General features: G+C 36.6%; 2 protein-coding genes and 1 non-coding gene across 4 annotated transcripts; 2 read left to right on the plus strand and 1 right to left on the minus strand.

Moving 5' to 3' along the window:
* Window positions 1–740: 740 nt before the first annotated feature.
* Window positions 741–18433, minus strand: LOC114296990 (tRNase Z TRZ3, mitochondrial-like). Its single transcript, XM_082907801.1, has 14 exons — window positions 18016–18433; window positions 12535–12624; window positions 11824–11868; window positions 11634–11688; window positions 11404–11447; window positions 10984–11279; window positions 7742–7913; window positions 7407–7675; window positions 7160–7307; window positions 7022–7072; window positions 3182–3567; window positions 2391–2721; window positions 1785–2097; window positions 741–1107 (listed from the first exon to the last, which is right to left on the minus strand). The coding sequence occupies exons 1-14, from the start codon at window positions 18415–18417 to the stop codon at window positions 788–790; spliced, it is 2922 nt and encodes a 973-aa protein (XP_082763927.1). The 5' UTR covers window positions 18418–18433; the 3' UTR covers window positions 741–787.
* Window positions 18434–25178: 6745 nt separating this feature from the next.
* Window positions 25179–25252, plus strand: TRNAN-GUU (transfer RNA asparagine (anticodon GUU)). The gene has a single exon. It is a non-coding gene; the product is annotated as a tRNA-Asn (tRNA).
* An 84-nt stretch (window positions 25253–25336) lies between these two features.
* Window positions 25337–27158, plus strand: LOC114296996 (photosynthetic NDH subunit of subcomplex B 3, chloroplastic). 2 transcript variants are annotated; one of them, XM_028241328.2, is made up of 6 exons: window positions 25337–25743; window positions 25871–25981; window positions 26252–26308; window positions 26513–26575; window positions 26737–26799; window positions 26969–27158. In XM_028241328.2, exons 1-6 carry the CDS (start codon window positions 25534–25536, stop codon window positions 27047–27049), a joined length of 585 nt encoding a protein of 194 aa, XP_028097129.2. In that variant the 5' UTR covers window positions 25337–25533; the 3' UTR covers window positions 27050–27158. The 2 variants fall into 2 exon arrangements, with proteins under 2 accessions (XP_028097129.2, XP_082763928.1); XM_082907802.1 differs by lacking the exon at window positions 26737–26799.
* Window positions 27159–27618: the final 460 nt, after the last annotated feature.

The raw sequence follows: 27618 nt of genomic DNA on the forward strand, positions 1-27618 counted from the left end.
AAAGACAAAAAAAAAAATTAAAATAAATAACTTGAGAAAATTACTAAAAAATAAAATAAAATTGGGATTTATTTTCATAAAGTTAAATTTATGAAAAATATATATTTGAATCATTTAAATCAGTGTAGGTTTAAAGTACTCACTTTCATTAAAATGTATTTTTCTAATAATTTTACTTAACAAAAATAAATAGATAGTTTAGATTGAAAATAAATCAAAACATTAGAATTTAAATTAACAAAATTAAAAACGCAAAATTTATTTTGTTACAAGACTCAAAACCCAAGATTTTTTTTAACATAATTTTGTCAAAAAAATTGCTTGAAAATTTTATTTGAAAAAGTTTATCAAACACTCATCTATACAATCTTGTTTCGATAATTTAATCATTCATTTTGTTAAATTTTTTGTGTATATTATTTATAAAAAAAATTAATTCGATCAAAACATAACAAAAAATTTAAGTTTCTTAACTTATCCTTAAAAGCACAAGTTAACAAAATCCTATTTACTTACCGAATAAAGCTTAAGACCCCCAGTGGGGGTGCTGGGGGTCTATTTTCATTGGTCCAAAACTTTCATTGGCAGCCCCCCACATGGAGGTAATGGAGGTAGGGGTGCTGGGGGTGCTTCCGTACTGGGGGTCCGAATCACGGCTCTTAGTCACCCGAATAGTCCAACAATTCCTGTTTGTCAAGCAATATAGCCTAAAATTCACCATTATGACATTTGAAACCCAATTGGGTAAAAATTATAACTCTTAACCATGTGTAAGCTACATTTGTATTCAACTAGCCACACTTGCAACATTTACAATATCATCAGATTCATCAACAATCATCTCATCTCTAAAAAGAATTTTGAGAAATGGAAGAACTTTGGGAAGTACAGGTAGGTCTGCTAAGTTAACACTCATCAAATCGAAAGCGATACATGTTTTATGCATGTGAGTTTCATCAAAAACCGGGATTTTTGGGTATCTTTGGCTGAAGTGGGTGAGAATGATGCGGTATGCTCCAGCTGAATTTCCAACTTCAATGGCTTCCTTTGTTGTGCTGTGGTTTCTTGCTATAGCCTCGTCTACCATTGCATCCTCAAATGTTGCCTGCAAGTAACAGTGTAAACAAAAAAGGTTTAATCTCCTTTCCTCTGTTTACAGCATCTAAAACAATCAGAAATCCGGATGATAGAATTGCTATTCAGAATTACCACAAGAACTGAATCAATAAAGATAAAATAAAACTGTTTCCCTATGCCAACAAAGCAAGTATGAGCAAACATTGGACAATGTAAGTGCATTCCTCGACCTACTTTGAACGAAGATTCAAAGCTAAGTGATCGATGTGGATGCACAAAGAACAATAGTGACTCCATCTACTTGGAACATATTTAGAGATTTAGATTTCCAGTACCTTATTTTAAATGCTACTAATCTGATCTGAGAGTCACTCTTCAGAGTTCTGACCAGGCTCATAGGTAATTGGTCTAGTTTTGGTAAGTTTCTACCACACAAGAAGCAACCTCCATCTCACTCCCCCAGAGATTTTGTATTTGTTTTTTTTTTTTTTTTGAGAACGATGTATCCGGGTTTTTTTTTTTTTAAAAAAAAAAATAGTTTCGTTTTTCTACTGTCAACTTTATTCAAGTACAGAGTTGTACATCCATCTGTGTCATGCCGAACCAAAGATCCTACAGAACTGTTTTAGGGACGAATAAGGGTTATCTGAATGAAGTAACAAGCTAAAAAACAGCAAAAAAGCACAATGCCATGAGAAAACTTTCCTCGTGTATAAGAACTGTTGCTTCATGAGATGCCTTAATTAGTTCTGGGCAGGGCCTACTGTCACCAGAGTACACAATCTTCCACCCAGGTACCACTTTTCCAGCACCATTGATCCAATCAGTTGCCTTCAAGGCAGCACCATATGCCTGTGGACAGTGCACCACAGGAAAACTTATCAAAGCATCTAAACCCACTTCTCTGAGCACTTCTTTCAAGTTCTTCAAAATGGGAAAAACCACAGCATTGTTAACAGGACTATCTGGTTTCCTCCAACAGTTCTGCATACAAGTTCCTTTAGCAAACAAAGTAGAATTAATGGGTTCGTTTGGTTTGAATTTCCCAAAAATTTTTGGGAAAATTTCTCTACAAATGAGTTTTCAGAAAAACTCAAACCAAACAAATTTTCTCAAAAAAATTTCCCAAAACTTGTAAACCAAACAAGTTTTCCAAACAAATCTCTCTCTCATACACATCAAATCAATCACTTTTTCCAAAACTCTCTCTCAAAATAATTTTCCAAAACATCTTTCCAAAAAAACCAAACCAAACAACTTTTCGTACTTTTTATCTCCCAAACTCATCTCCCAAAATCAAACCAAACAAGCCCAATGTCTTCATTTGTTGTCCCAACAGTGCTTATATGGCTTCCCGGAGGGAAGAGATTGTTGTTTGATTCAAAAGCTTCCAATGAAGCTTCTGTGGTGTGCCTGCAATCGAGGAACTGCATATCTAGATCTTCAAGTACTTGGTATGCATCTAGAAATCGCTTAAGCTGCCTAGGGCCAATAACCAGCAAAGGTTCATGTGGCAATCCCTTCAACAGATCTCGTCGTAGAGCAAGTATTCTTGATAGACCTGTATGGTGATCTGCATGAATATGAGAAATCCAAATACATTTTAAACCTCTCACAGCATCATCAGCACCCTCAACACCAAATCTGTTCTCGAAAAACAAAAACAAAAAAACCCAGGTGTTATAAAAGATATGGAAAAGCTATAACAATGTTGAAATGTAATGGACATGGACACTAGGGGACAGGAATGGGGCGAGGGAGCGAGAGCATATACAAATCTCTAAGTTTGGAAGCGCCTATGGGATTGTGTATATATTTAACATTTTTTTTTTTTTTTTTTTTGGCTTAGTTGTAATATGTGTTCAAATATGAATTATACTTGAAAATTGATGTCAACTACAAATTGTTTGTTAAATATCAAAAAAAGTACTAGAATGAGTTGAGTTGCATTTTTTTTTTATATAGTTCTTTGTGATTTATATGTTTGAAAGGTTCTATCTTGGTCGAGAGCGAGTTGAGTTCCTTACAGGTATCTTACTTGGGAACGCAGAATAGCATTTCCGAGTAAGAAACATCACCCAAGTAGGAGTTTCCTGCTACCAACCTTCTTTTCAGCTGACCGAGGGTTCCTTCTCCACAATCTAGGAGGATGCTTCCTTTCGAGAAAAGATTGATGAAGATAGAACTAACATTTCGGTACTTAGAAGGTTGGGACGAACCAGTCCCCAAAAGAACAATCTCCATGTCTTCTCTTGAAATATCTTCCAAGCAACTAGGAAGAGTATTGTCATTCAACCATGGATCTTCGATCATGACAGTCGTATCCTCTCTTGTCTGTTTGTCCCCATGCCAGAACCGGGTAACTTGTTGGGCAGCATCTACAATCTCAGGAATGTCCAAAAGTAACTCATCAATGACTTCTGAAGCAGAAATTGAACTTGGAACACCGGATCTATCTAATCCAAGCTGAGCATAAGGACGCAAATGGAACTGTTTGAAACATAACAAACATTGGAATACTTTGTATCAAACCCTAAAACCTATGTATCAAAGACAATTATAGGCCATTGTAGAAATTTAATGTATAAAGAGAAATGATTGTATTATTGATTGTTGTATTGATCTAAATTACAATGATTCATGATTCCTATATATAGAAGAGGGTGAGTGTGTAGTAGGTAAAGAGTAGGTGAAGTGGAGGTGGTAGTGGTGTAGTGGGTTAGGTTTAGTGGAGTAGGTGAGGTGGTAGTGGTGTAGTGGGTTAGGTTTAGTGGAGTAGGTGAGGTGGTAGTGGTGTAGTGGGTGGATTTTAACAGCCCCCGCAAACTCAAGGGGGATAGGAACTAACCAACTTGAGTTTGGAGAGAGTAACAAAACAAGAAAATACATAAAAATAAAAAAGGATAGGAGACACTGTATGGTCGTGTCAGACCATTGGTGAAGACACTGGATGGTGGTGTCATAACATTGTAGAGGACACTGTATGGGGGTGTCATAACCATGTACAGGACACTGTATGGTGGTGTCATAACGGTGTAGAGGACACTGGATGGCGGTGTCAGACCGATGTAGAAGACAGTTTACGGGGTCATGTCGGACCGTTGTAGCAGACAATGTTGTGACAGTTGTTGTGACAGTTTACAGAGTCTTGCTGGACCCTTGTAGAAACTAACCGGAATCAATGTCGGGACAGTTTACAGAGTCTTGTCGGACCCATAAAAGAGCTAACCGGAATCAATGTCGGGACAGTTTACAGAGTCTTGTCGGACCCATAAAGGAGCTAACCGGAATTAATGTCGGGACAGTTTACAGAGTCTTGTCGGACCCATAAAGGAGCTAACCGGAATCAATGTCGAGACAGTTTACAGAGTCTTGTCGGACCCATGAAGGAGCTAACCGGAATCAATGTCGGGACAGTTTACAGAGTCTTGTCGGACCCCTAAAAAGTCGCACCCTCAAAAGGTGTGCCCAATCTTTCAAAAGGCGTGCCATCAAAAGGCGTGCCCAATCCATAAAAAGACGTGCCATCAAAATGCGTGCCCAATCCATAAAAAGTCGTGCCCGACAGAAAGCGTCGAGCCATCAAAAGGTGAGCCGGAGACGCGGCGAGGCACGTGAGCGACAGAGTGGCATGTCGGCCGCGTCGTCAGTGTCGATATAAACCAATGCGGAGGCTGTGCTTGAGGCAGAAGCGAAGACAAAAAAACCTGAGAAAAAAACTTCTGAAAAACTCTTCATTTTCTGAGAGAGAGATTTGTTTTTCTGAGAGATTGCCTCTAAGAGCTGCAAATCTTGAAACACTCCCCTTCCGAACATTATCAGTCTGAAATTGCTATTTCGCTGAAACATTCAGCAACCCAAAAAACATGGCCTCTTCTTCCCGTTCAGCTACCCAGAATATGGCCTCTTCATCCCGTGGTCTACTCACTCTCTTTCCCGACCTCAACGAGTCAACAAGAGAGATAACTGGTGCGGAGGCCCGTGAACCTCAACCAAACACCTCTGGTTTTGCTCCGTTGAACTTTCCGATGCGGTCGGTGGAGCAAAGAATGGCAGTGCAGTCGGATGTGGAGGCCAATCAGTATACATTGAAGTCATGTGTGGAAACCATGACTGCGGTTACAAATTTGTCGAACCGGCTGCAAAGTAGGACAAATGAGGTGCAGCAGTTAAACGCCCAACTGGCTCTGCTCCAACGCATGTATAAGGATGCGCGAGCAGAGTTAAGTGTGCTAAAGGCGGAAAATAAGGAGCTGAAGCGGAAGGCCACCGTGATGTTCCGATTTGGAGGGCCGCCATATGCTGCAGTGGAGGAGCAGGGAGTAGGCAACTTGCTTGGTGGTCTAGGAAGTACAGAGGGAGCACCGTCAAGAGCCGCCCAGGACGGAGGCAAGAAAAAGAGACCAGCGGTAGAGTAGAGAAGAAAAAAAAAAAAATCCCGCCGGTGGATGTGGTTGTTTTGTTTGTTTGGTTTTTTTTTTTTTTTTTTTTTTTTTTTTTTTTTGTGTGTGTGTGTGTGTGTGTAAAAGTGTGATCGGGGTTGTTCCCTGAGATAAATAAAATATGATTGGTTGTGCAAATTTGTAAATGGTTTGCAATGGTGTTTGGTGTTTTTTTTTTTTTAATAAGAATAATAATAATAATAATAAAAAATAGGTATCATGGAGTGGGCGGTGATAAAAATATGATTTAGAAAAAAAGAGGAAGGTGGTGGAATGATGGGTCAAAAAGTAGAATAAAAGAGAAAAAAAAAAAAAAAAAAAAGGTGCACATGAGTTGGTATGTCAAAAAGTAGAATAAAAACAAAAGTGCACATGGGTTGGAAAGTAACATGACCTCGTCAATTATTTGTCCATAACTAGTTCCTTTCTCCTTAAACCAGTATGGGATTTTTCTCTTGGAAAATATGATGTTATCATCGGGGAGACCCGGCAAAGCAAATGTCTCTGTAACATAGAACAAGAACCTGGGAATGCCGAGGCGAGCACCAAGGTCGGCAGTCCAGGGATGGAACATGTCGCTGATGATGCAATCAGGGCGGCGTCGTTTGAAATGATCGCCGATGACCTGCGATTTTGGACGCCGATCACGAGGTTGAGATTTTCCGGCGAGGAAAAGAAGCAGAAGCTTCCGAGATCGCAGGATTCGCCTCTGATGGTGACGACGTAGGCGAATCGGACGGCGATGATGAGAACACCGAAGACAGAGTCGAACCAGAATGTTCCTCAGTAAGCTTGGCTTAGACTCCATAGCTCTCTGTATATACTAAATCTAGAGAGAGGGAGAGAGAGCCGTGGGTCTCCTTGGTTTGATGCCAGGAGAGTGTAAAAGAAATTGAGAGAGAGATGTGGAATTTGTGGCAGCGGAGTGAAGGAATGTGTGGAGGTCCGGCGGGCGGCCAAGGCGAGGCTGCCGCCCGCCGGTGAAGCAGAATTACTAGCTTCTTAACCTTGCTCTGATACCATGTAGAAATTTAATGTATAAAGAGAAATGATTGTATTATTGATTGTTGTATTGATCTAAATTACAATGATTCATGATTCCTATATATAGAAGAGGGTGAGTGTGTAGTAGGTAAAGAGTAGGTGAAGTGGAGGTGGTAGTGGTGTAGTGGGTTAGGTTTAGTGGAGTAGGTGAGGTGGTAGTGGTGTAGTGGGTTAGGTTTAGTGGAGTAGGTGAGGTGGTAGTGGTGTAGTGGGTGGATTTTAACAGCCATCATATATTTCAATCTGATGAGTATTATTTGGCAGATATGAACACAAACTGAATTCAATGACCCAGTAGAATCATAAGATTCGAAACCTGATCATAGACAGGATTAAAAAGTTTCACAGAAGAAAAGATGAAAACAGCCCTGAAGCATGTAAAGAATGGGAAGGATTTAAACAGTCATTTCATCAATGGCCAATTTCAGCCTGATCAGTAAACTGTTTGTACTTTGTACCTTTAGGAGATTTTCAGCAGAGATGCTTTCACAAAGCTTTGAAACAGGAACCTGTGAGCAAGAAACCAAGTCAAGTGCTCGATAACCAGAAAACATACTAAAATTTAACAGTCACCAAAACTCATGCAACAAACAAACCTCAATCAATGCCCTAGAGCCAGGCACTGAGCCATTGGGATGTTGAAGAGACCAAAAACCAGGAGCTGGAAACAACTGAGGACACAGGTAATTAAGTCGTGCTGCAATCCTTGCACTTGATTTTAAAATAGGAACCTCAACGTTCTTCCTGCACAAACGATAAAATAACTGCATGCTCCCTTGAGAATGAATGACAAAACAACACAGAACAACTTCTTCATATGCATTCGGAGAAGACTAAACTCACCTTTCATGTCCTGCCATGACATGTTGGGCACCCCTAAATCTTGTCATCCACTTCTGATAAGCATTGGTGTTTATGACGGATGCAGGACATAGGTGAACGATGCAATTCACAGATTTCGAAGTCTCTACTGGGTTGCTCGACATATCTCCATAATAACTGCTAAGAGACTGCAAAGACAACAACTCTTGCAAATGACATGATGTTGGGCAGTCGACAATGAGTACGATAGGACCTGGAATAGAAGGACCCAACACGTCGCTAGGATGAACCTACATAATAAAGTAAGTAAGAGACATACAATCAAAAGCATATATGAAAGGGATTTTGAAACCCACCATGATATTTTGATGATCTGATTTCACTGAATTCCCCAATTGCAGTTCACGATACTTCGGCCCAGGTTTCAATCCAAGAGCAACAGCTTTTTTTGGATCGAATTTCCCCTTAATTTCAGGCAATTCACAGACATATATCACAGATATATCACCAGGCTTTAACACAAGCTTAACTTCATGTTAGAATTTCCCATCTTTACCTTCACCTACTCCACTACACACTCCACTTCACCTACCTCCACTTCACCACACACTCCACTTCACCTAACCCACTATCACCTCCACTACACCTACTACCACATTTTCTTCTATATATAGATTGTATAGGAATTGTAATTAATCAATCTTGTAACTATCAATCAATCAATAAATCAATCAATAATACTTGAATTTTAACATGGTATCAGAGCAAGGTTGAGAAGCTAATAATTCTGCTTCACCGGCGGGCGGCAGCCTCGCCTTGGCCGCCCGCCGGACCTCTACACATACCTTCACTCCGCTGCCATATTTCTTGCTGCCGTGAACCACCTTTCCCTAGTATGTTCTTGCTGCTGAAATTGTCTGTTGCAGCTTGAAGTTCCCTGAATTGGAACCTCCTCAAGTTAAGATCAGCGTCCGTGCTAAGATCAACGGCCGCTGACAATGCCACGAATGCGGCCGCATCTTCTGTGCAGTTCACGTACTGCACACTAACTTCTACCGTGGGTTTACTGCACTTGCTTCCCTCCCATCACGAACCCTCTATACATGCAGTACGGCCACAGCCCGTACCCGAAGTCCCCACTTCCCTTGGGGCTCCCTGTCGGCGCCGTCCTGGACGAGCTCGAAGCTGTAGCTAAGGCCGTCGTTGGCACCGCACTCCCGCCAGGCTTCGACTCCGACTTCTGTCTCCAGCCGAGAGGCAGATCTCAGCCGATCTCATCTTCTGCCAATTTCTGGAAAACTGACCAGTGTTTAGGATCCTGATTTTCTATGTTGAAGCTCAAACCAGCTCCGTCTTTCTGTAGCGGACTCAACCCGGATGAAACCTCAGACAATATTGCCTTAGAGAATGTATCCGAAAGGAAATCACGAGGGAATCGGTCATTAATATCAATGAGGATGTCTCCCTGCTCTGGTTTGGAAACCCCGACAGATGGTTCCCTAGAGCTCTCCATCCAAGCTGAGTATTATTAGTAGTGAAATTGCTGTCAGCCCTGTCACTCCACTGAGGCTCTGGACACCATTACTTCGCCTCTCTCACCCCACTCCTTTATTTTATTCATCACCACATGCCTCCACTTCCTTTTATTTATTTATTATTATTATTATTATTATTTTATTTTACTTTTCTTCTTTTATTTTTTTATTTTTTCTTTACATGCCACCCCACTCGTTGTCAGACCATGCCCCCAACTTCACAAAGACATCATTCAGACCATGCCTCCACTTCATTTTATTTTTTATTATTATTATTATTATTATTTTATTAAAAAAAAAAACAAAAAAAAAAACAAAAAAACAAAAAACCAAGGAAGAAGACGAACTGCTACCACACTCATTTTATTCATGTTGGGGCTCATCCCGATCATCATTTTACAACAAAAAAAAAAAAAAAAAAAAAAAAAAAAAAAAAAAAACACAAAACACAAAACATCCACACCCACAGTGGGATTTTTCTTCTCTACTCTGCCGCCGGCCTCTTCTTTTTGCCTCCAGTCTGCTCCTCCACTGCAGCATCTGGCGGTCCTCCAAATCGGAACATCACGGTGGCCTTCCGCTTCAGTTCCTTATTTTCCGCCTTCAGCACACTTATCTCTGCTCGCGCATCCTTATACATGCGTTGGAGCAGAGCCAGTTGGGAGTTTAACTGCTGCACCTCATTTGTCCTACTCTGCAGCCGGTTCGACAGGTTTGTGACCGCCGTCATGCTTTCCACACATACCTTCAAAGTATACTGATTGGCCTCCACATCCGACAGCACTGCCATTCTTTGCTCCACCGACCGCATCGGAAAGTTCAACGGAGTATACCCAGCGGTGTTTGGTTGAGGTTCCAGTGCCACCGCACCAGTTCTCTCTCTCGTTGACTCGTTGAGGTCGGGAAAGAGGGTGAGCAGTCCACGGGAAGACGAGGACGAGGCCATTTTTCTGGGCAACAGAGTGTTACAGCGTATTACAGAGTTTCTCTCTCAGCACAACAGTGTTACAGCCTCTCTCTCTCAGCACAACGAAGAGTTTTACAGAGGATTTCGCAGTTTTTTTGCTTCTGCCTCGGCCTCAGGCTCTGTCATGGTTAAATAGCCGAGGCAGCCACGCGCATCGCGCGCCTCTTGCCGCCCGACACACTGGCACGCCTTTTCATGGCACATCTTTTGATAAAATGGACACGCCTTTTGATGGCACACTTTTTGACAACTTTGGGCACACCTTTTGAGGGTGCAACTTCTACAAGGGTCCGACAAGACTTTGTAAACTGTCCCGACATTGATTCCGGTTAGCTCCTTTATGGGTCCGACAAGACTCTGTAAACTGTCCCGACATTGATTCCGGTTAGCTCCTTTATGGGTCCGACAAGACTCTGTAAACTGTCCCGACATTGATTCCGGTTAGCTCCTTTATGGGTCCGACAAGACTCTGTAAACTGTCCCGACATTAATTCCGGTTAGCTCCTTTATGGGTCCGACAAGACTCTGTAAACTGTCCCGACATTGATTCCGGTTAGTTTCTACAAGGGTCCAGCAAGACTCTGTAAACTGTCACAACAACTGTCACAACATTGTCTGCTACAACGGTCCGACATGACCCCATAAACTGTCTTCTACATCGGTCTGACACCGCCATCCAGTGTCCTCTACACCGTTATGACACCACCATACAGTGTCCTCTACAACGTTAAGACACCCCATACAGTGTCTTCACCAACGGTCTGACACGACCATACAGTGTCTCCTATCCTTTTTTATTTTTATGTATTTTCTTGTTTTGTTACTCTCTCCAAACTCAAGTTGGTTAGTTTCTCTCCTCCTTGAGTTTGCGGGGGGCTGTTAGAATTTCCCATCTTTACCTTCACCTACTCCACTACACACTCCACTTCACCTACCTCCACTTCACCACACACTCCACTTCACCTAACCCACTATCACCTCCACTACACCTACTACCACATTTTCTTCTATATATAGATTGTATAGGAATTGTAATTAATCAATCTTGTAACTATCAATCAATCAATAAATCAATCAATAATACTTGAATTTTAACACTTCATTATTTGGACTTTGTGGTAAACAGGGTTCTGAATATTGATTTCTTCTATCCTCTAGATCTAATTCTGTCACTTCTGAGGAGATTGGTCGCAGGAGCAAAGCTGATATTTTGACAACCTCGTCATCAATGAGAATAATAGGTTCAGTAAACTTCTTTGGATCAGGAATAGAAACCCCTTCAGAACCCAGTGATGGTCCAAAACTATTTGTGTGAACCATGGAAGCCTTTGGGATAAATGACCTCATTGCATCAACTAAGTACTCCAGATCTGAAGGTCCCCATACATTGACCTTAAAAAAAAATAGCAATCATTGACATTATTTATCAGTCTGATAGTCTGATTCCATTTCACTGGGAAAAGGAGAAAAAAAAAAAGAAAAAAGTTACTGATAGATCAAGCAAATTCATACTCACAGACATTCCTTCTTCTCCCATGCCAGCCAATGTCAATAAAAGACCTGGAAAATAGAGTAGAAACTAAAGTGTTTCATGGACTCTCAAAACATCACCACACTTAAATAATAAAGTAGAATATTAATGTCTTAAAAATAATTTTTAATATTTTTAATTCATAATTGTTTTACACTATAGGTAAAGGGCAATTTTTTTTAGTGAAATTTCAAATATGATTTTAGGATACAAACCTGGAAGTCCACTGGCAGTTTCTGAGCATACACGAGAGAGAAATATGTAATCAATCTAAAGAAAGGAACAGTATCAGTGTGTCCATCCACTCCACAGACAAAGGAACAATATTCTAGTTAAAGATGAAGAATCTAAAAATATGCATCCATCCACAAAAGAAGAAAAAGAAATTAGAAAGTTGGAAGATACCTTTGACAGCTTAATTTTATGCTCTGTACAGAAGCGTTGCAATCCCTGGAACAAGAATTACATACTAAAGAGTGTGATTGTTGTGAAGCTCCAAACCATTTCTTTAAAAATAAAATCCAAGAAAAAAAGAAAGAAAGAAAAGAGTAGAAATTAACATCTTCAATCCCATAGTTCTATAAGATATCCAAAGGTAATAAAAGAACTACTTCTGTATCCTTTAAACTAGCACATATTGGATCAGACACATGGCCAGTCAAAGTACTCAAAAGGAAAAATGGATAACTAAAAGTTTTACTCCAACTCATTTTGTTTCTTAGACTATTGTAGAAAATATAATAGGAAAGTTGAAGCATTTGAGTTCTTTAAAAAAAAAAATTAAAAAAATAGACTTATTACAAGAAAAACAATAGCCATCCTGGTAAACAAGCAAGTGTAATAAAGAAGCCAAATTGACATTGTTGGCAAAAAATTCACATCAAATTTCAACCAAACCTAAATGAGGTCACTGAATCAAAAAGTTGTACAATAAGGGAATTGACAACAAGCTGAGGGTAACATTACACCCAATAAACCATGTAAAAAATATTAAAATGAATAGGAAGACGAAACCATGGACATTTATTTTCCTTTACACTAATGGGTAACTAATACAAGAAAGAAATTCAATTAGTAGACGGAATTCCTACTTGGTGACTAACAAGCAATCCTTACTTCTCCAGCATTAAATATAAATCTTTGCTTGTCAAAGAAAAGCAAGACTGATGGTGATGTATCCTGAGTATCCATTCCTGTCCCCATAATCTGCAACATAGAGGCAGCTAAAAATTTAATATTTTTGATTCAAAAACTGCAAAAAAGGCAGCAAAATCAAAAAAAAAAACAACCCAGGGTCCAAAAACTATATAATAGAATCCACAATGCTAATAAAAAAACATTGTTAAAACCTATCACCTACTTCACCCACTTAAACCTACTCCACTAAACCTAACCCACTACACCACTACCACCTCACCTACTCCACTAAACCTAACCCACTACACCACTACCACCTCCACTTCACCTACTCCTTACCTACTACACACTCACCCTCTTCTATATATAGGAATCATGAATCATTGTAATAAATATAACATTATGATCAATCAATAATACATTAATTTTTTACATGGTATCAGAGCAGGTTTAGAACCTAATATTTTCGCTTCACCGGCGGGCGGCAACCTCACCTTAGCCGTCCGCCGGACCTCAACCAAATTCCGCTAAAGTTTTCTACACGCCCTCACTCCGCCGCCGTATTTCACCGCCGCTCATCTTCCTCCGGCCAAATTCCTCTCAAACTCCATGTCTTTGCCACTGCTAGGCAGTCGGTCTATGCTTACAGGAGTAAATGATGTCAACACCTCTGTATCAGAAGGAACTTGTGATACTGTCCATACACAAGTAGATTATGACACCACTCTGGAAGACTTAGTTGCTCAGGTGATGGTTCCTGTAAGATCCCCAGCCGTGGCACTTATTGTCACTAATGCCTTGATGTTGCGTATGCCTTTTGAAGCTCTGGCAGAAACATGTGAGGCTGATAGATCTGCTTTCGACATGCCCTTACTGCTATTTGTAGCCCTTGTAGGGGCCACAGTTGGAGGATTGCTTGCAAGACACAGGAGAGGAGAATTGGAACGGCTGAATGAGCAGTTGCGCCAGATCAATGCAGCACTAAGAAGGCAAGCAAAGATCGAGTCTTATGCCCCCACTCTGAGTTATGCTCCTGTTAGTGGTAGAATACAAGAAAATGAAGTCATTGTTGATCCAAGGAAGCATGAATTGATTTCCCATTTGAAATCTGGAAAGAATTTTCTGAGGAATCAAGATCCAGAGAAGGCATTTGTGGAGTTTAACGCTGCTGTGGCTGTTCCATCGCCATGGGAAGTACATGGTTGTGGCTGTTCCAAACAGATTCATCTCATCTCTCTCTCTCATCTTTGATGTGGTGCCCAAGGATGTCAACACTGCTGTGTTGTTTTTGAGAAGAGTCAGAAAACTTGCAACGAAATTCCTCTCTCTCACTTTACTTTTTCAAACCCACAGCTCCTTTTTCTTTCACCACATGATCCCCTTTCTTTTCTTTTCTTTTCTTTATTTTCCACTTTCAAACCCACAATCCTTTTTTTAAATCAACCCACTCAACTTTCTTTTATTTTAATATATATCTATATATATATATGTTTATTATAACATATTGCACAGATTCACAAACCCATTTTCTTTTCTTCTTTTCTTTCTTTATTTATTTCTTTCTTTTCATTCCTTTATTACATCTATACCCATATCCATCATCACACTCTTTCTTTATTTATTTCTTTTAATCACCTTTTGCACCTCCCTCACCGACTCCCTCACCACAAAATAGAATTTTTATTTATTTATCTTATCTTTTTTTTGTGTTCCATTTTTCACAAAAAAAAAAAAATATAGCTTTGCACACCAAACCATATTTTATTCATCTCAGGGATCAACCCCGATCACAATTTTACACACACACACAAAAAAAAAAAAAACCAAAACACAAACACCCAAAGATTTGTTTTCTTTTCTGCCGACGGCCACCCACCGACCTCACTTCTTCGCCTATTCCGCCGGTCTTTTCTTCTTGCCTCCGTCCTGGGCGGTCCTTGACGGTGTTGCCTCCGTGTTTCCCACTCCACTGGGCACGATCACTACTCCCTGCTCCTCCACTGCAGCATATGACGGACCTCCAAATCGGAACATCACGGTGGCCTTCCGCTTCAGCTCCTTATTTTCCGCCTTTAGCACACTTATTTCTGCTCGCGCATCCTTATACATGCGTTGGAGCAGAGCCAGTTGGGCGTTTAACTGCTACACCTCATTTGTCCTACTCTGCAGTCGGTGCGACAGGTTTGTGACCGCCGTCATGGTCTCCACACATGACTTCAAAGTATACTAATTGGCCTCAATATCAGTTTGCACCGCCATTTTTTGCTCCACCGACCGCATCGGAAAGTTCAACGGAGCAAAACCAGAGGCGCTTGGTTGAGGTTCACTGGCCACCGCACCAGTTATCTCTCTTGTTGACTCGTTGAGGTCGGGAAAGAGAGTGAGCAGACCACGGGTCGAAGAGGCCATATTCTGGGTAGCTGAACGGGAAGACGAGGCCATGTTATGGGTTGCTGAGTGTTTCAGAGAAGGGTTGGTTACAGAATGGCAACAGAGTGTTCCAGAATCTCTTTCTCAGAAACGGAAGAGTTTTTTCAAAGGATTTTCGGCGGTTTCAGACTGATTTGCACAGCCTCCGCCTCAACCTTGGTTAAATAGCCGAGGCAGACACGCGCATCATGCGCCTCTCAGCGCTCGCCGACAACATGGGCGCTCCTTTTGATAGGCACGCCTTTTGATGGCACGCCTTTTTATGGATTGGGCACGCCTTTTGATGGCACGCCTTTTGAAAGATTGGGCACACCTTTTGAGGGTGCGACTTTTTAGGGGTCCGACAAGACTCTGTAAACTGTCCCGACATTGATTCCGGTTAGCTCCTTCAAGGGTCCGACAAGACTCTGTAAACTGTCCCGACATTGATTCCGGTTAGCTCCTTCATGTGTCCGACAAGACTCTGTAAACTGTCCCGACATTGATTTCGGTTAGTTTCTACAAGGGTCCAGCAAGACTCCGTAAACTGTCACAACAACTATCACAACATTGTCTGCTACAACGGTCCGACATGACCCCATAAACTGTGTTCTACATCGGTCTGACACAACCATCCAGTGTCCTCTACAACGTTATGACATCACCATACAGTGTCTTCACCATCGGTCTGACACGACCATACAGTGTCTCCTATCCTCTTTTCTTTTATGTATTCGTCTATTTTCTTGTTTTGTTACTCTCTCCAAACTCAAGTTGGCTAGTTCCTATCCCCCTTGAGTTTGCGGGGGGCTGTTAAAACCTATCACCTACTTCACCCACTTAAACCTACTCCACTAAACCTACTCTACTACACCACTACCACCTCACCTACTCCACTAAACCTAACCCACTACACCACTACCACCTCCACTTCACTTACTCCTTACCTACTACACACTCACCCTCTTCTATATATAGGAATCATGAATCATTGTAATAAATATAACATTATGATCAATCAATAATACATTAATTTTTTACAGTATCTACAATCCTAGGAAACCACACCATCAAACATGACATGAATGTTCAAACTTTGTCATATTCCCTGTTGTCAACCTCAAAGTTTCCAAAAAACCAGTTGAGAGAAACATAATTCATGAAAGGGTAATGCTATACAAACAAAATTTGTATATATAAAATTCATACAAAATGATGAGTCTCATTTATATTCATTCAAAAAAAAAAAAAAAAAAAAAAACATCACTATAGTTTGTACTTGCAACAAGTGATTGCCACATATGTATGGGTTTTTTCAAATAAAAATTATTTATGTTTAGCATTTTCCTTCATGAAGGTGAACCCAAGGGGTGGCTAGGAGTGGCCATGGTCTCTACAAACATTTCCTTTGAAGTTCCAATTTGTTTGAAGCCTTTAGCTAGGTCATGCTACAATACACATGATTGTGTAATATATGCAAGTAATGGTCTAAATTGGTGTTGGTTATGAATCATTGTAATGTTTGGTTATGGGCTATTGTGGTGGCAAGGCTAGCAAATTGTTAAATCAAAATTGGTTATATCCCTTAATAATATTCGATTATGTCTTAGAGCGGTATGGATTCTGACTCATTGTTGTGACTTTGGTTATGACTAAATTGGTCACCGGTTATATTATAGCTAAAATTGGTGTTAGTTATGACCCAACTATGGCTATTATGTAAAAAAAGTACTTATGTGCTCTGTTATTAGAATCGTACGATTTGATTCGATACGCTTCAGTGGGTAATTGATACGAACAGGTTTTGTGAATCGTAGGTGAATCGTTGAATCGTGAATTGCTAAAATTAATGTTTGGCTTTCTTTTTTGCTATTTTATTGTTGGAAAATGGCTCACACAACTTTTTAAGGTCTTTAGGATTACTATATGCCATCTTTTGACTTTCTCCCTCTCTGTTTACTCTCAAATACTCAAACCTTAGCCCAAAAAAATAAACTCTCTCTACAATATTCTAGGCTTACATATTCAATTTTATTTAAGTACTTGTATTTACAAAATAAATTTTTTGAACGTATCAAGTGGGATTTTAGAAAACACTTGAAGATTTTGGTTTTTTTAACCTTGTAAAAAGTTAAAAAAAATTGTTTTTGAGTTATTGTTACGTGAAAATTAACAGTTTGTCTTTGTTTGCTTTCTTTATTAGAAATGGTTTATAAGAAATAGTATGTAAAAGGGAAATTTCTTACCTAGATCACATGCTCATCATTTAAAACAATATTTTCATTGATTCAAGTTTAAATATTTTATATTTATTAGATATATTTAATATCTAAGTGTGTAGATATATTTTTCTATGTAATTTAAAAAATGTCACCGAAGCTTTACGATTCAATTCGATTTGCAATTTGATACAGTACCATTTCGATTAACGATTGAATCCCGATTTGACAAATATGCTTACATGTTATCGTTTTTCGAAATTTTTTTAAAGTGTGTAAAAAGTACTTTATAATCCTATTTTTATACTTTTTGTTTTGTAGATATTTATTCAATATTAACTAACATTTTTATTTGTGAATTTAATGATAATATTCAATTTTTATGCTTATAAAAGTGAATATTTTAGGATAACATATGCACTAAAACTTTATTAAGAATGTAATAAAATAAATTTTGTAATCAATTTTTATTGTATATGTATATTATTTGGCCCCTCCTAACAAGATTTCTGGCTCCGCCATTGCATTTGCATATACCCTCTGCTCTAAACCAAATTCCACAAGTCCAGTTCTTAAAAACACTAAAACAAAAAATCTAACAAAATTAATACATGGCACCAACATTAAAAGGACCTTTCTCCCAATTGAACCAACTGTCCGATAAACAATTTCACCAAAAATTCTGGAACATTTTTCATTTACAGACTAATCAAACCCTTTAAGATAGACCCAGTTAAGATTAGGAAATGGAAATCAAAACCCACAAAGCAAATCAGTTGTATATACATAGATACATACATATATATATATATAGGCATAGAAACGGACATACCTGAACGTAGCAAATGGTATTGGAAGGATTAAGCTTGCGGTCCTTCAGGGGGAGAATTTTTCTGGGTCTATCACTGTTATCTGTGCCCTCAGCCCGTTTCTTGTTAAACCAAACAGACTCAGTCTCTTCCATTTCAAACCCTTTCTCTCTCTTCCCAGTCTCTGTCAAAGAACTGTTGTTCCTGCGGGTGAGATTGAGAGGAGGACGGGAATGGCCTCGCCGTTTCTTGGAGTGGGAAGAAGAGAAGGCAGTGAAGAGAGAGGTGGGTTTCAGAGTTTGAGAGGTTTTGGAGAAGAGGAGAGAGAGGGAAGAGAACGAGGGTCTGAGAGGAGAGAGAATGAAGGGAGAGGTGGGGTGATTGGCGCAGGAGAGTAGGAGACGAAGAGTTGCTAGTTGGGGCATTCTTGTTTAATCAACCTGTAGGAAATGTTTTTGTTTTTGGGGTTTAGGACTTGGTAAAATAATTTGAATAATTGGAATTCCAAAAAAAAAAAAAATTGAATTTTGGTTTTGTATAAATCAAATTAATTTATTTAAGGAGTTTTTTTTTAGGGTATATTAAAAATTTGTAGTATAAAGGATATTTAATATTTTCATAATGTCTAAGGTCTATCAACATTGAACCAGAGAAATTTCATTCCAGAGAAATTTCAGCCCAGAGAAATTCCAGTCCAAAGAAATTTCAGCGCAGAGAAATTTTTGCCAGAGAAATTCTATTCAAAAAAATTCTGGGCTTCCAAAGAATTTATCTGGATTCAAGACTTTGAACATTCAAATTTCTCTGGATCTATGGACTAACATAAAAAAAAAAAAAAAAAAAAAAAAATCACAATATCAGCAGCTCTCAAAATAACACACCATTTGTCTTCATTTGTACTTTGAATGAACACACATCAACATTGTAGAAGGTGATCAATCTTGTAATTAGACATGACAAAGTAAATGCATAAAATTCCATAACAGAATACCCATTCTTAAATGTTAAAATCAGAGCCTTTGATTTTATCCAAAATGCAAACTCAGAGAAAATCTCAAACTCAGAGAAAATCTATATGATAGGCAATGGAACATTTTAAAGTGTGATCTCTGGGTTTTTTTTTCCTGATATATGATTTTCTAGTTTTTCTCTTGCCCATTATATGTTGGAAATCATATAGATTTATTATTACTTCTATACATGTATTGTTGATTAAGAGAAAATCTCAAACTCAGAGAAAATCTCACTCTAACCCAGAGAAAATTGCTAAATCTAGAGAAAATTCAAGGATAATCCAGAGAAAATTGTCAAATTCAAAGAAAATTTTCAAATCCAGAGAAAATTGTCAAATCCAAAGAAAAGTGACCAAGTCCAGAGAAATTCAACACTGTCAACACTGTCATTGATATGTACATGTCAACAATTATAAACCTTTAAATTTAAATTTAGGTATAAAAATGCACTGTTAAGGAATCACATATCCTGTCTGTTTTTCGTAGTCTCGATCCAAAGTCAGCATTAAGAAATCTAGAGTGATATGTAAGTAGAGAACTCAGATTCAGTTTTCACTCATATAATACATCAATTCAGACAAGAAGCAACCATTTTTAACTCTTGAATACATAAAATTGATGAATTATGTATTCTATAAAACTCTCAAATCATCTTATTACAAGAATCTCAGTTATTCACATGGAACTCCACATTTCTAGATTCAAATAATAAATAACCATAAAACAAATTGAAAAAAACAAGAGAGACAAAGTCATATACTAGATTGTTACAATTGATACATCTCCGATTCTCTGGAAGCTTCAAAAGGTTGCGAATGATCCGTTCGATTCTCTCTTCTTCCTTCACTCGGATCGGCAGTGACCCAGATCGGATTCTGGGCACATATTGGATTGCTTGTCTGTGCGATTCATTGTATTGCAATGAATCCAAAGAGCGCTGTGGACTTGTGTGTGTGCGTGTGTGTGTGTGCGCGCGCGCGCGTGCTAATCTCGTAAAGTGATCTTCGGAAATGTGGGGGTGAAACATAAATCTGGTTTTCTGAATGTCCAATTCCTTCTTCCTAAGCGTCCATTTTCGTACACAAATTCCTCAGTTTCATGAGCAAACCCTCGTCGTCATCAACTTCGCCTTCTCCACCACCGTCGCTGCTGCCGACGTCGTCGAGAGCGGCCGCCTTGCACTGTTGGACCTTAATCAATATTCAAGTTGCATCACAAGTTCTGATCTTGTTCATCAATGAGGTTTTGCTCGAGAGACGAGGGAGATAGAGCAAGATTCGGTAATGGAGCAGTTGGTAGAGAGAGAAGTCAAATTTCTCTGTGTGGGGTTGAAGGACCTTAGACATTATAAAATAATATTGTGGATCTCTTCTATTATTAAAAATGGGAGAGGGACCTTAGACTAATTTTCTCTTTACTTAATACCGTTCAAAAACAATAATTTATTTAATTAATCTGTTTTATAAGTTTGAAAAAAATATAATAAATTTTATAATTTTATTATAAATATGTCAATCTTCTTTTTATTAAGAGTTCGTTTGGAATGTGTGTTAGTTTTTTTATTTTTGTGAGAGAAAAAATGAAATGATTATGGTTTAGATAAGACATTTTATTTTATTAACTTTTTGACTTATTTTATTATTTTGTGGCTAAAATAGCGTTTTAACCCCAAAACTTGCTATGCCAAACGGGTGCTAAGGTTATAATGCCAATGATACAAACATAAAAATAAATAAGATAAAATATATGTTTAGTGTAAAGTATAAATTACAAATACACCATTGGAGATTTGTTTAAAGTATGGATTATTCCCGGTGATTTGAAAAATTACAAATATTCCCTTGTCAGAATTTTTTATATAACAGAATTAACTAAAAAAATAAAATTTATAATTGTTCTTCTATACATTAATAAAATTACTTAAATTATTAATTGAAACATATTTCTAACATCATTAAAAAATGTTACGGTAAATTACACTGACACCTCCTGAGATTTTTGTTTAGTATAGATTATCCACTTACTGTCACGATCCAAACCCGTCTTTATGGGTTTAGTATCATAACTGGCTAATAATCTGTGATTACCAAAGGCCTACTTAATAGTATTAACAGTAGTTTAATAATAGGGGCTAGCGGAAGCAATAAATATTATAATAAATCGAACTGTGAGGACTTAAATAAACAAACAATTTATATATATATAAACACTTAAGTCCAAAACACATCTAAGTACAAAATAAAAGACATATTAGGGAATTAAATCTCAAATCCAAAACAAATTATAAAATATTCACTTGATTTCATACAACATTCAAAAAGATTTAGATTACCCAAAAGCCTTAACACATGTCGGTTCAGAACCTCGCACTGGGGCACTGTAGTTGGCTTGACAAAACGGGGGTTCAGGTCGGTGTCGCTAAGTCCGATCCAGTGCCTGATCACCTACATACATATAGATATAAACGGTGAGTTAAAATCCAATGAATAACAAATGTGTAAAGGGTTTATGAATGATGTCCTTATAACAATTCCAAACAGTTAATTTCAGTAATGAATCAGTTTAATAAGCAATATTTATATATTTCAGTGTCATATGAAATCATTGCAGTCATATGTGGTACATTCCATAGCAAAACAGTACAATATGTCTTAAAGACCGAACAGTCAGTTGATCGCCATCAATACAGTAACATTAGTTCCAAAGATTGGAACTGAAAAAGATCTCTGTAACAGTAACAGTAGCAGTAATAGTAACAGTAGCAATAACAGTTGCTATGGATGCCACGAGTATAGTTTACAAAATAGGACAATCATTCATTCAAGAAATAGTATCATTTTGGAAGACAGTACATTTAATTGATCAGAAAATAATTACAATTGAACATAGCTCTACAACATTGTTACTCACAGTGGGCTCCTTGAAACACGTGTTAAAATGCACTAAAGATGCGGCCTCCGACTTAAACAAACAAATTCAAGCACAACGATTCAATACACAATTCATTCATTCAGTCGGTTCTATTCGTTCTTCACTTATTCAGTTTCTATTCGATGTTCACTTTTTCGGTTTCTATCCATTGCTTATCCGTTTGGTTAAACTTTTGTTTTTTAATTCATTCATGTTCATGAGATGCAAATGAACATGAAAAAACACTTTAAAACCATGCAAACGGAGGCCAAAAAGGTAGAAAAGAGAAGCGAAAACGAAACAGGAACTGCCTTTAAAACCTCACATGCAGGGGCACTGGCCGCACGTGCGGAACCTCCACCACATGTGCTCCCCACACGTGCAATTATTTCAAAATGTATCTCTAAACTGCCCTATTTTTCGCACGTGCGGGGCTCTAGGCCACACGTGTGATGCTGAGTGATGTTGAGCAAGTTTGGAGCTCAAGGTTTGCAATTTCAACCTCATTTTCATGCAATTCAAGTCCCAAAACTTGGCAAAAACACCTTGAATTTAACATATCTAGTTTCAAACAAAATTCATGGCTTCAAATTGAAGCTTCAAAACCATGCAAAGAGTTCAAACTTTTGGAATTAAAAACAAAATCATATTTCATACAAATTGAACTCCAACTCTTTGAGTTTTCCTCCTAGATTTTGAAAACTCAAACAAAAAGTAAGGAAACAAGTAAATGATCATGGATTCCATAGAAAATTATGTCATGCATGTGAATATATTACACCATCTCTTTCAATTTTCCACTTTTATGCTCATATAAGGATTCTCAACTTTGTTTCTTCTCCAATAACTCCTAATTACTCATATATCCTACATATTGAACTTCAATGCTAAGGAATTAGGAGTGTATCATTTCAATTTCATGAATTTTGAGATGAAATTTACCTTAATCTGGTAATTTGTTGAAATGTAGCTCAACCTCCTACTTTTCTTCTTCCTTTTTGAACTCAACTCGCTCTCTCCCCCTCCCCCCTCCCGGCGGGGCGGTAGGTCTCTTTAAAGTTTACCAAAATCCATTACTTCATTTTGTTTCCTATTAGATAGATAATAATAATTATATTCAATTAACTCAAATTAAATTAATCTCATCATCTTATAATCTTAACTACACTAAATTAAATTATACCAATGTGAATTAGGCTCTATTTCCTATCCAATTACTTAATTCTAACTTGTTAAAATTAACGAATAAGGCAGGTTTAATTTTCACTCTAACCTATTTGTCCACAATAACACAATTCAATTAATCACATGGCAAATCAATTACACTGCATAACACATAAGCACATAATTAACAATAAGCATATATTGAGTATAATTAATTTGCTTAATTAAGGAGGTGGTTGTCACACTTACATTTGAAAAATTATATTCCCTTTACTGAGATTTGTAATATCATTATAAATTGGCCCCTGGATAGCTGATGTCATGCTTAAAAATTTGCTAAATGGCTATTTTTGTCATTTTTTCTACCATTTCTTCTCTTTATTATCATGACTACATTGTACAACTTTTTATCATTATATTCTACCTGAATATATTTTTATTGAGTGATGATATACAAATATAAATTTTATATAAAATTTTCAAACACAATGATATAGCTTAATGGTGACCTTTTACTTTAAAACAAAATACTCATAAACATGATTATATTCACAACAACATCACTATGACAATATTTTTATGATATTTTTTGTATAAATTTTTATATATGAATAAAATTTTTATTTTTATTTCCACCATCATTTTTCTTTCTCGTCTATTCAATTTATTACAGTGTTAGCAAACAACGTCATTCACATTTATTACAATATTACTGAATTTTTGTATTTTTTTGTATTTGGTGAATCTAAAAAATATATATATAAAATATTATACTTCTTAAGTATATCTAGATTAAGTGTATCTAAAAAAAAAATGCTTAAAATATTAAAAAAAATTCAGTAAAAATAAAAAAAAATAAAAAATAAAGAAATTTAATTTTTTGTGTGAGTTAAATCAAAGAAGATGATTATTATTTCTTTTGAAATGACATGAAAATATTATCATTATTTTATTATTTTATATGTAGAAAGGCTAAGTGGCAAATATATCATTTTAATCTGACAAATGGATATGTGTAATTTTTCAAATGAGTGGAGGGATTTATATTAAACAGAAACCTCAGGGGGTGTTAGTGTAATTTACCTAAATTGTTAATTGACTTGATGATTTATTATGAAATTAGAAATCTCAGGGGGTGGAATGTAATTTTTAAAACCATAAGGGACGATTTGTATTTTAATCAAATCTCAGAGAGTGTATTTGTAATTTATCCTAGTATAAAAGATATATCAATATTATTTTTCTATCTATATGACTGACAAATAATTGATACAAATAGAGTTACGCTCAATAATATTGAAAGAGCTTGAAACTTGTAAAATTTATTATATTTTTTTCAAATCTCATAAAAGATCAATGTAATTTATTTATTTATTTTTTCTGATTTTTTTAAAAGCATCAGTAAGAGTGTAAGTTGTTCTATCTAATTGGGGTTGAAGGAAAATTTAGCACTAAACTAAATCTTTTAATTTTGTTAGTTGAGAAACCAAAACAAACTACATGCTATATATAGTTTGATCTGTCGGTTTGGTGAAAAGGAATGATTCACATGAAATTTAAATACTCAAAAAAAATTATGAAAATTTGTAGAATATCACATTAAGAATAAATGAAAGAAAATGGTGAAAGTTGTTCTATAAATACCTCACTCCATAATTTTTTTTACAAATATATTTAAATACTCAATATAAGAGTATTTAAATATAATATTTTTAATCTGTTCAATTTGTATTAGTGCAAAGTATTTTAAAATTGAAGCAAGTCATACGTTATGAAAAACAAATAAAAAATCAGGATTTAGATCAATCTTAAGCAGTTGGTTATGTTCCAATCATATTTCTTGTGATTAGATAAATGAGAAATTGCCTAAATTGTCATGGAGAGTTGCGAAGGTGAGTGAAGTTTTAAGTTAAGTTTATAAAGAGATATTGACTTATGTTGTAATATAACTACTGACATATTAAGCACTATCTTAGGCAAAAGAATTAAAATATATATATATAATAATAACAATAAGACTTTCTTTAAATCGGAGAGTGGAATTCGTTTAGGATAACTAAACATTAAAAATATTAATTTTGATCAACTAATTTTAAAGTGCTGGAATAGCTCAGTTGGCTAGAGCGTGTGGCTGTTAACCACAAGGTCGAAGGTTCAAGCCCTTCTTCTAGCGTTTTTAATTTTAATTCTCTCACAGATCATAACTAGGTAAAAATTTTCTTTTTTCATTTTTGTGAATCAGAGATCGTAACTTTAGTAAAAACAGTTTCAAATCCAAATGTATATATATGTATGTTTTCACCAGTTAGATACAATAGAAAACACACTGCCACTCCACACCTCATTAGATAAGATGAATGAGAGCCACACACCATCCAATACAAAAACACACTCATCTAAATATCCAAGCAAATCAATACGTCTTTTACTCAAAAATATCAAACATTGAGGACAATGGGAATACTTCAACTCAACCCTTATGGCTTAGCCTCTCTCACACTCCCTCACAACTTCACCATAAACACTCCCAAATCAATCAAAGCCTCTAAACGCCTCACCGGCTTCTCCAGAGGAAGAATCAGAGCCGTTGGGACAATCCCAGATAGCGAATCAGAAGCTGCACCGTCTGAGGAACCACCTGCTGTAAATTTTGCATTTGTCAGTGTAAGTTCATATGTTGCATTTTTAATTCTAGTATCTACATGTAATTTCTTTTTTTGAGGAACTATTAATTTATGTGCTATGTAGGTGTGCAATGGAAGTTTGCTAATGAGTTTTGTGTTTTTTGAAGTCTGTGTTGCTTCCTGATGGAACACCGGATGTTCATTTTCGAGTAGCTTGTGGTGGGCAGAAACTTAGGGACATTATGTTGGATTCTAATATTGAATTGTATGGACCATATGTAAGTAAGGCCCCCCTCTCTCTTTTCACATTCTGCAACTACATTAAGAAGTATTGAAAGTGAAGAAAGGCTCAATTGTTTTGTTTTATAAGTGAAATAAAAATGATTAATTAGACCCATTGTTCCTATAATTTGCCTCTTGTGTCAATTTTGTCTTTGTAGTTCATTATATCAATTTTGCTTGTCAATTTATTCAAAGTGATACACTGAAAGTGCAGTATTTGAGCTAATGAATAGCTGAAATATGGTTTATGTGTTTTGAATTTTCAGTCCAGACCTCTGCTAAATTGTGGGGGAGGAGGAACTTGTGGGACATGCATTGTAGAGGTGAGTTATTGATTTCGAATTTATTATTACCAACCAAGCAGAGTCCTAATCATAATTCTTAAAAAAAAAATAGCACAAAAAAGTAAATGTGTTGCAAAGTAGAATGAATTTGAAACACACATTGATTTTTCTGCATCACTTGTGTTTGTGATGGTTTTTTATTTTTTATATTCTAAAGATTTTTTCCTTTTTTGTCTTTGTTAGGTCGTTGAAGGGAAGGAGCTACTAAACCCTCGAACAGAAAAAGAGAAGGAAAAACTTAAAAGGGTATTTAACAGATCATTTGCAGTCATCTAAATATACCACTAAAAATATATAAAATAAAAAAAAACCTTTAATTGTACGAGTCTGTGATGTTTGTGTTAGTTTACTTGGTTCGGCAAAAAACGTGTCTAATGTTTGTGCTAATTGTACACAACTAATTGCAGAATCCAAACAATTGGAGGCTTGCTTGTCAGACTACAGTTGGAAAACCAAATTCGAGAGGCTTGGTTTGTAGTCCATCCTCTTCCATTTTTAATGAATTATGTGATTTTAAAACTTTAGTCTAAAGTGTATCTTATTTATTTTCTAAGGAAAAATGATTTTCAAAATTTCACTGGATATTATTATAATTATTTTTATTTTATTTTAAATATAATTATTGTTTTTGTTCTGCAGGTTGTAATCCAACAGCTGCCTGAATGGAAAGGACATGAATGGAATTATAATAAAGAACCTCCTTCAGAATCAGAACCCTAAGATTCATTCATTCATTCATTTAATTAATATACTTTCTTTTGTTTTACTAACTATATACTTAATTTATGTAAATCCTCCTTTTAAAGAAAATGCACACTAATTAAATCTTTGTTTTGTTTTGCATCGGTTATTCTGTCATCGCAAATAATATTTAGGGTAGCTTAAAAGCCAACAAACTAAATGTTAGATACAAAAATCACTTTTTTTGGGCAGTTCTCTCGTTGCCAAAGTTCTTCAATATTCCATTATTTCTCATCAATTTTAAGGTATTTTGATAATGTATATATAGAAACGGAATCAGAATTTCATCATTAGAAGGCTAAAAAAAGAAATAAAATTTATTATACCATATACACAAGCACACATATCTATCTAATATGATATATAAATTATTTTTTTACACAATCTGATAATTGGACGGTTCAAATTATTATTATGAACTTAAGATAGGACACATAATTTTTTTTTTATATATATATAGATTGGTAGGACACATAAATTAAATTATAAAAAAAGTATACATAATAGAGATTGGAGGGAGACATAATACCAGCTATCTGTGTCCCAAA

This window comes from Camellia sinensis, chromosome 15 (genome assembly GCF_055761805.1).
Source record: "Camellia sinensis isolate YWXY chromosome 15, ASM5576180v1, whole genome shotgun sequence".
In the NCBI taxonomy this organism is placed as follows: Eukaryota; Viridiplantae; Streptophyta; class Magnoliopsida; order Ericales; family Theaceae; genus Camellia; species Camellia sinensis.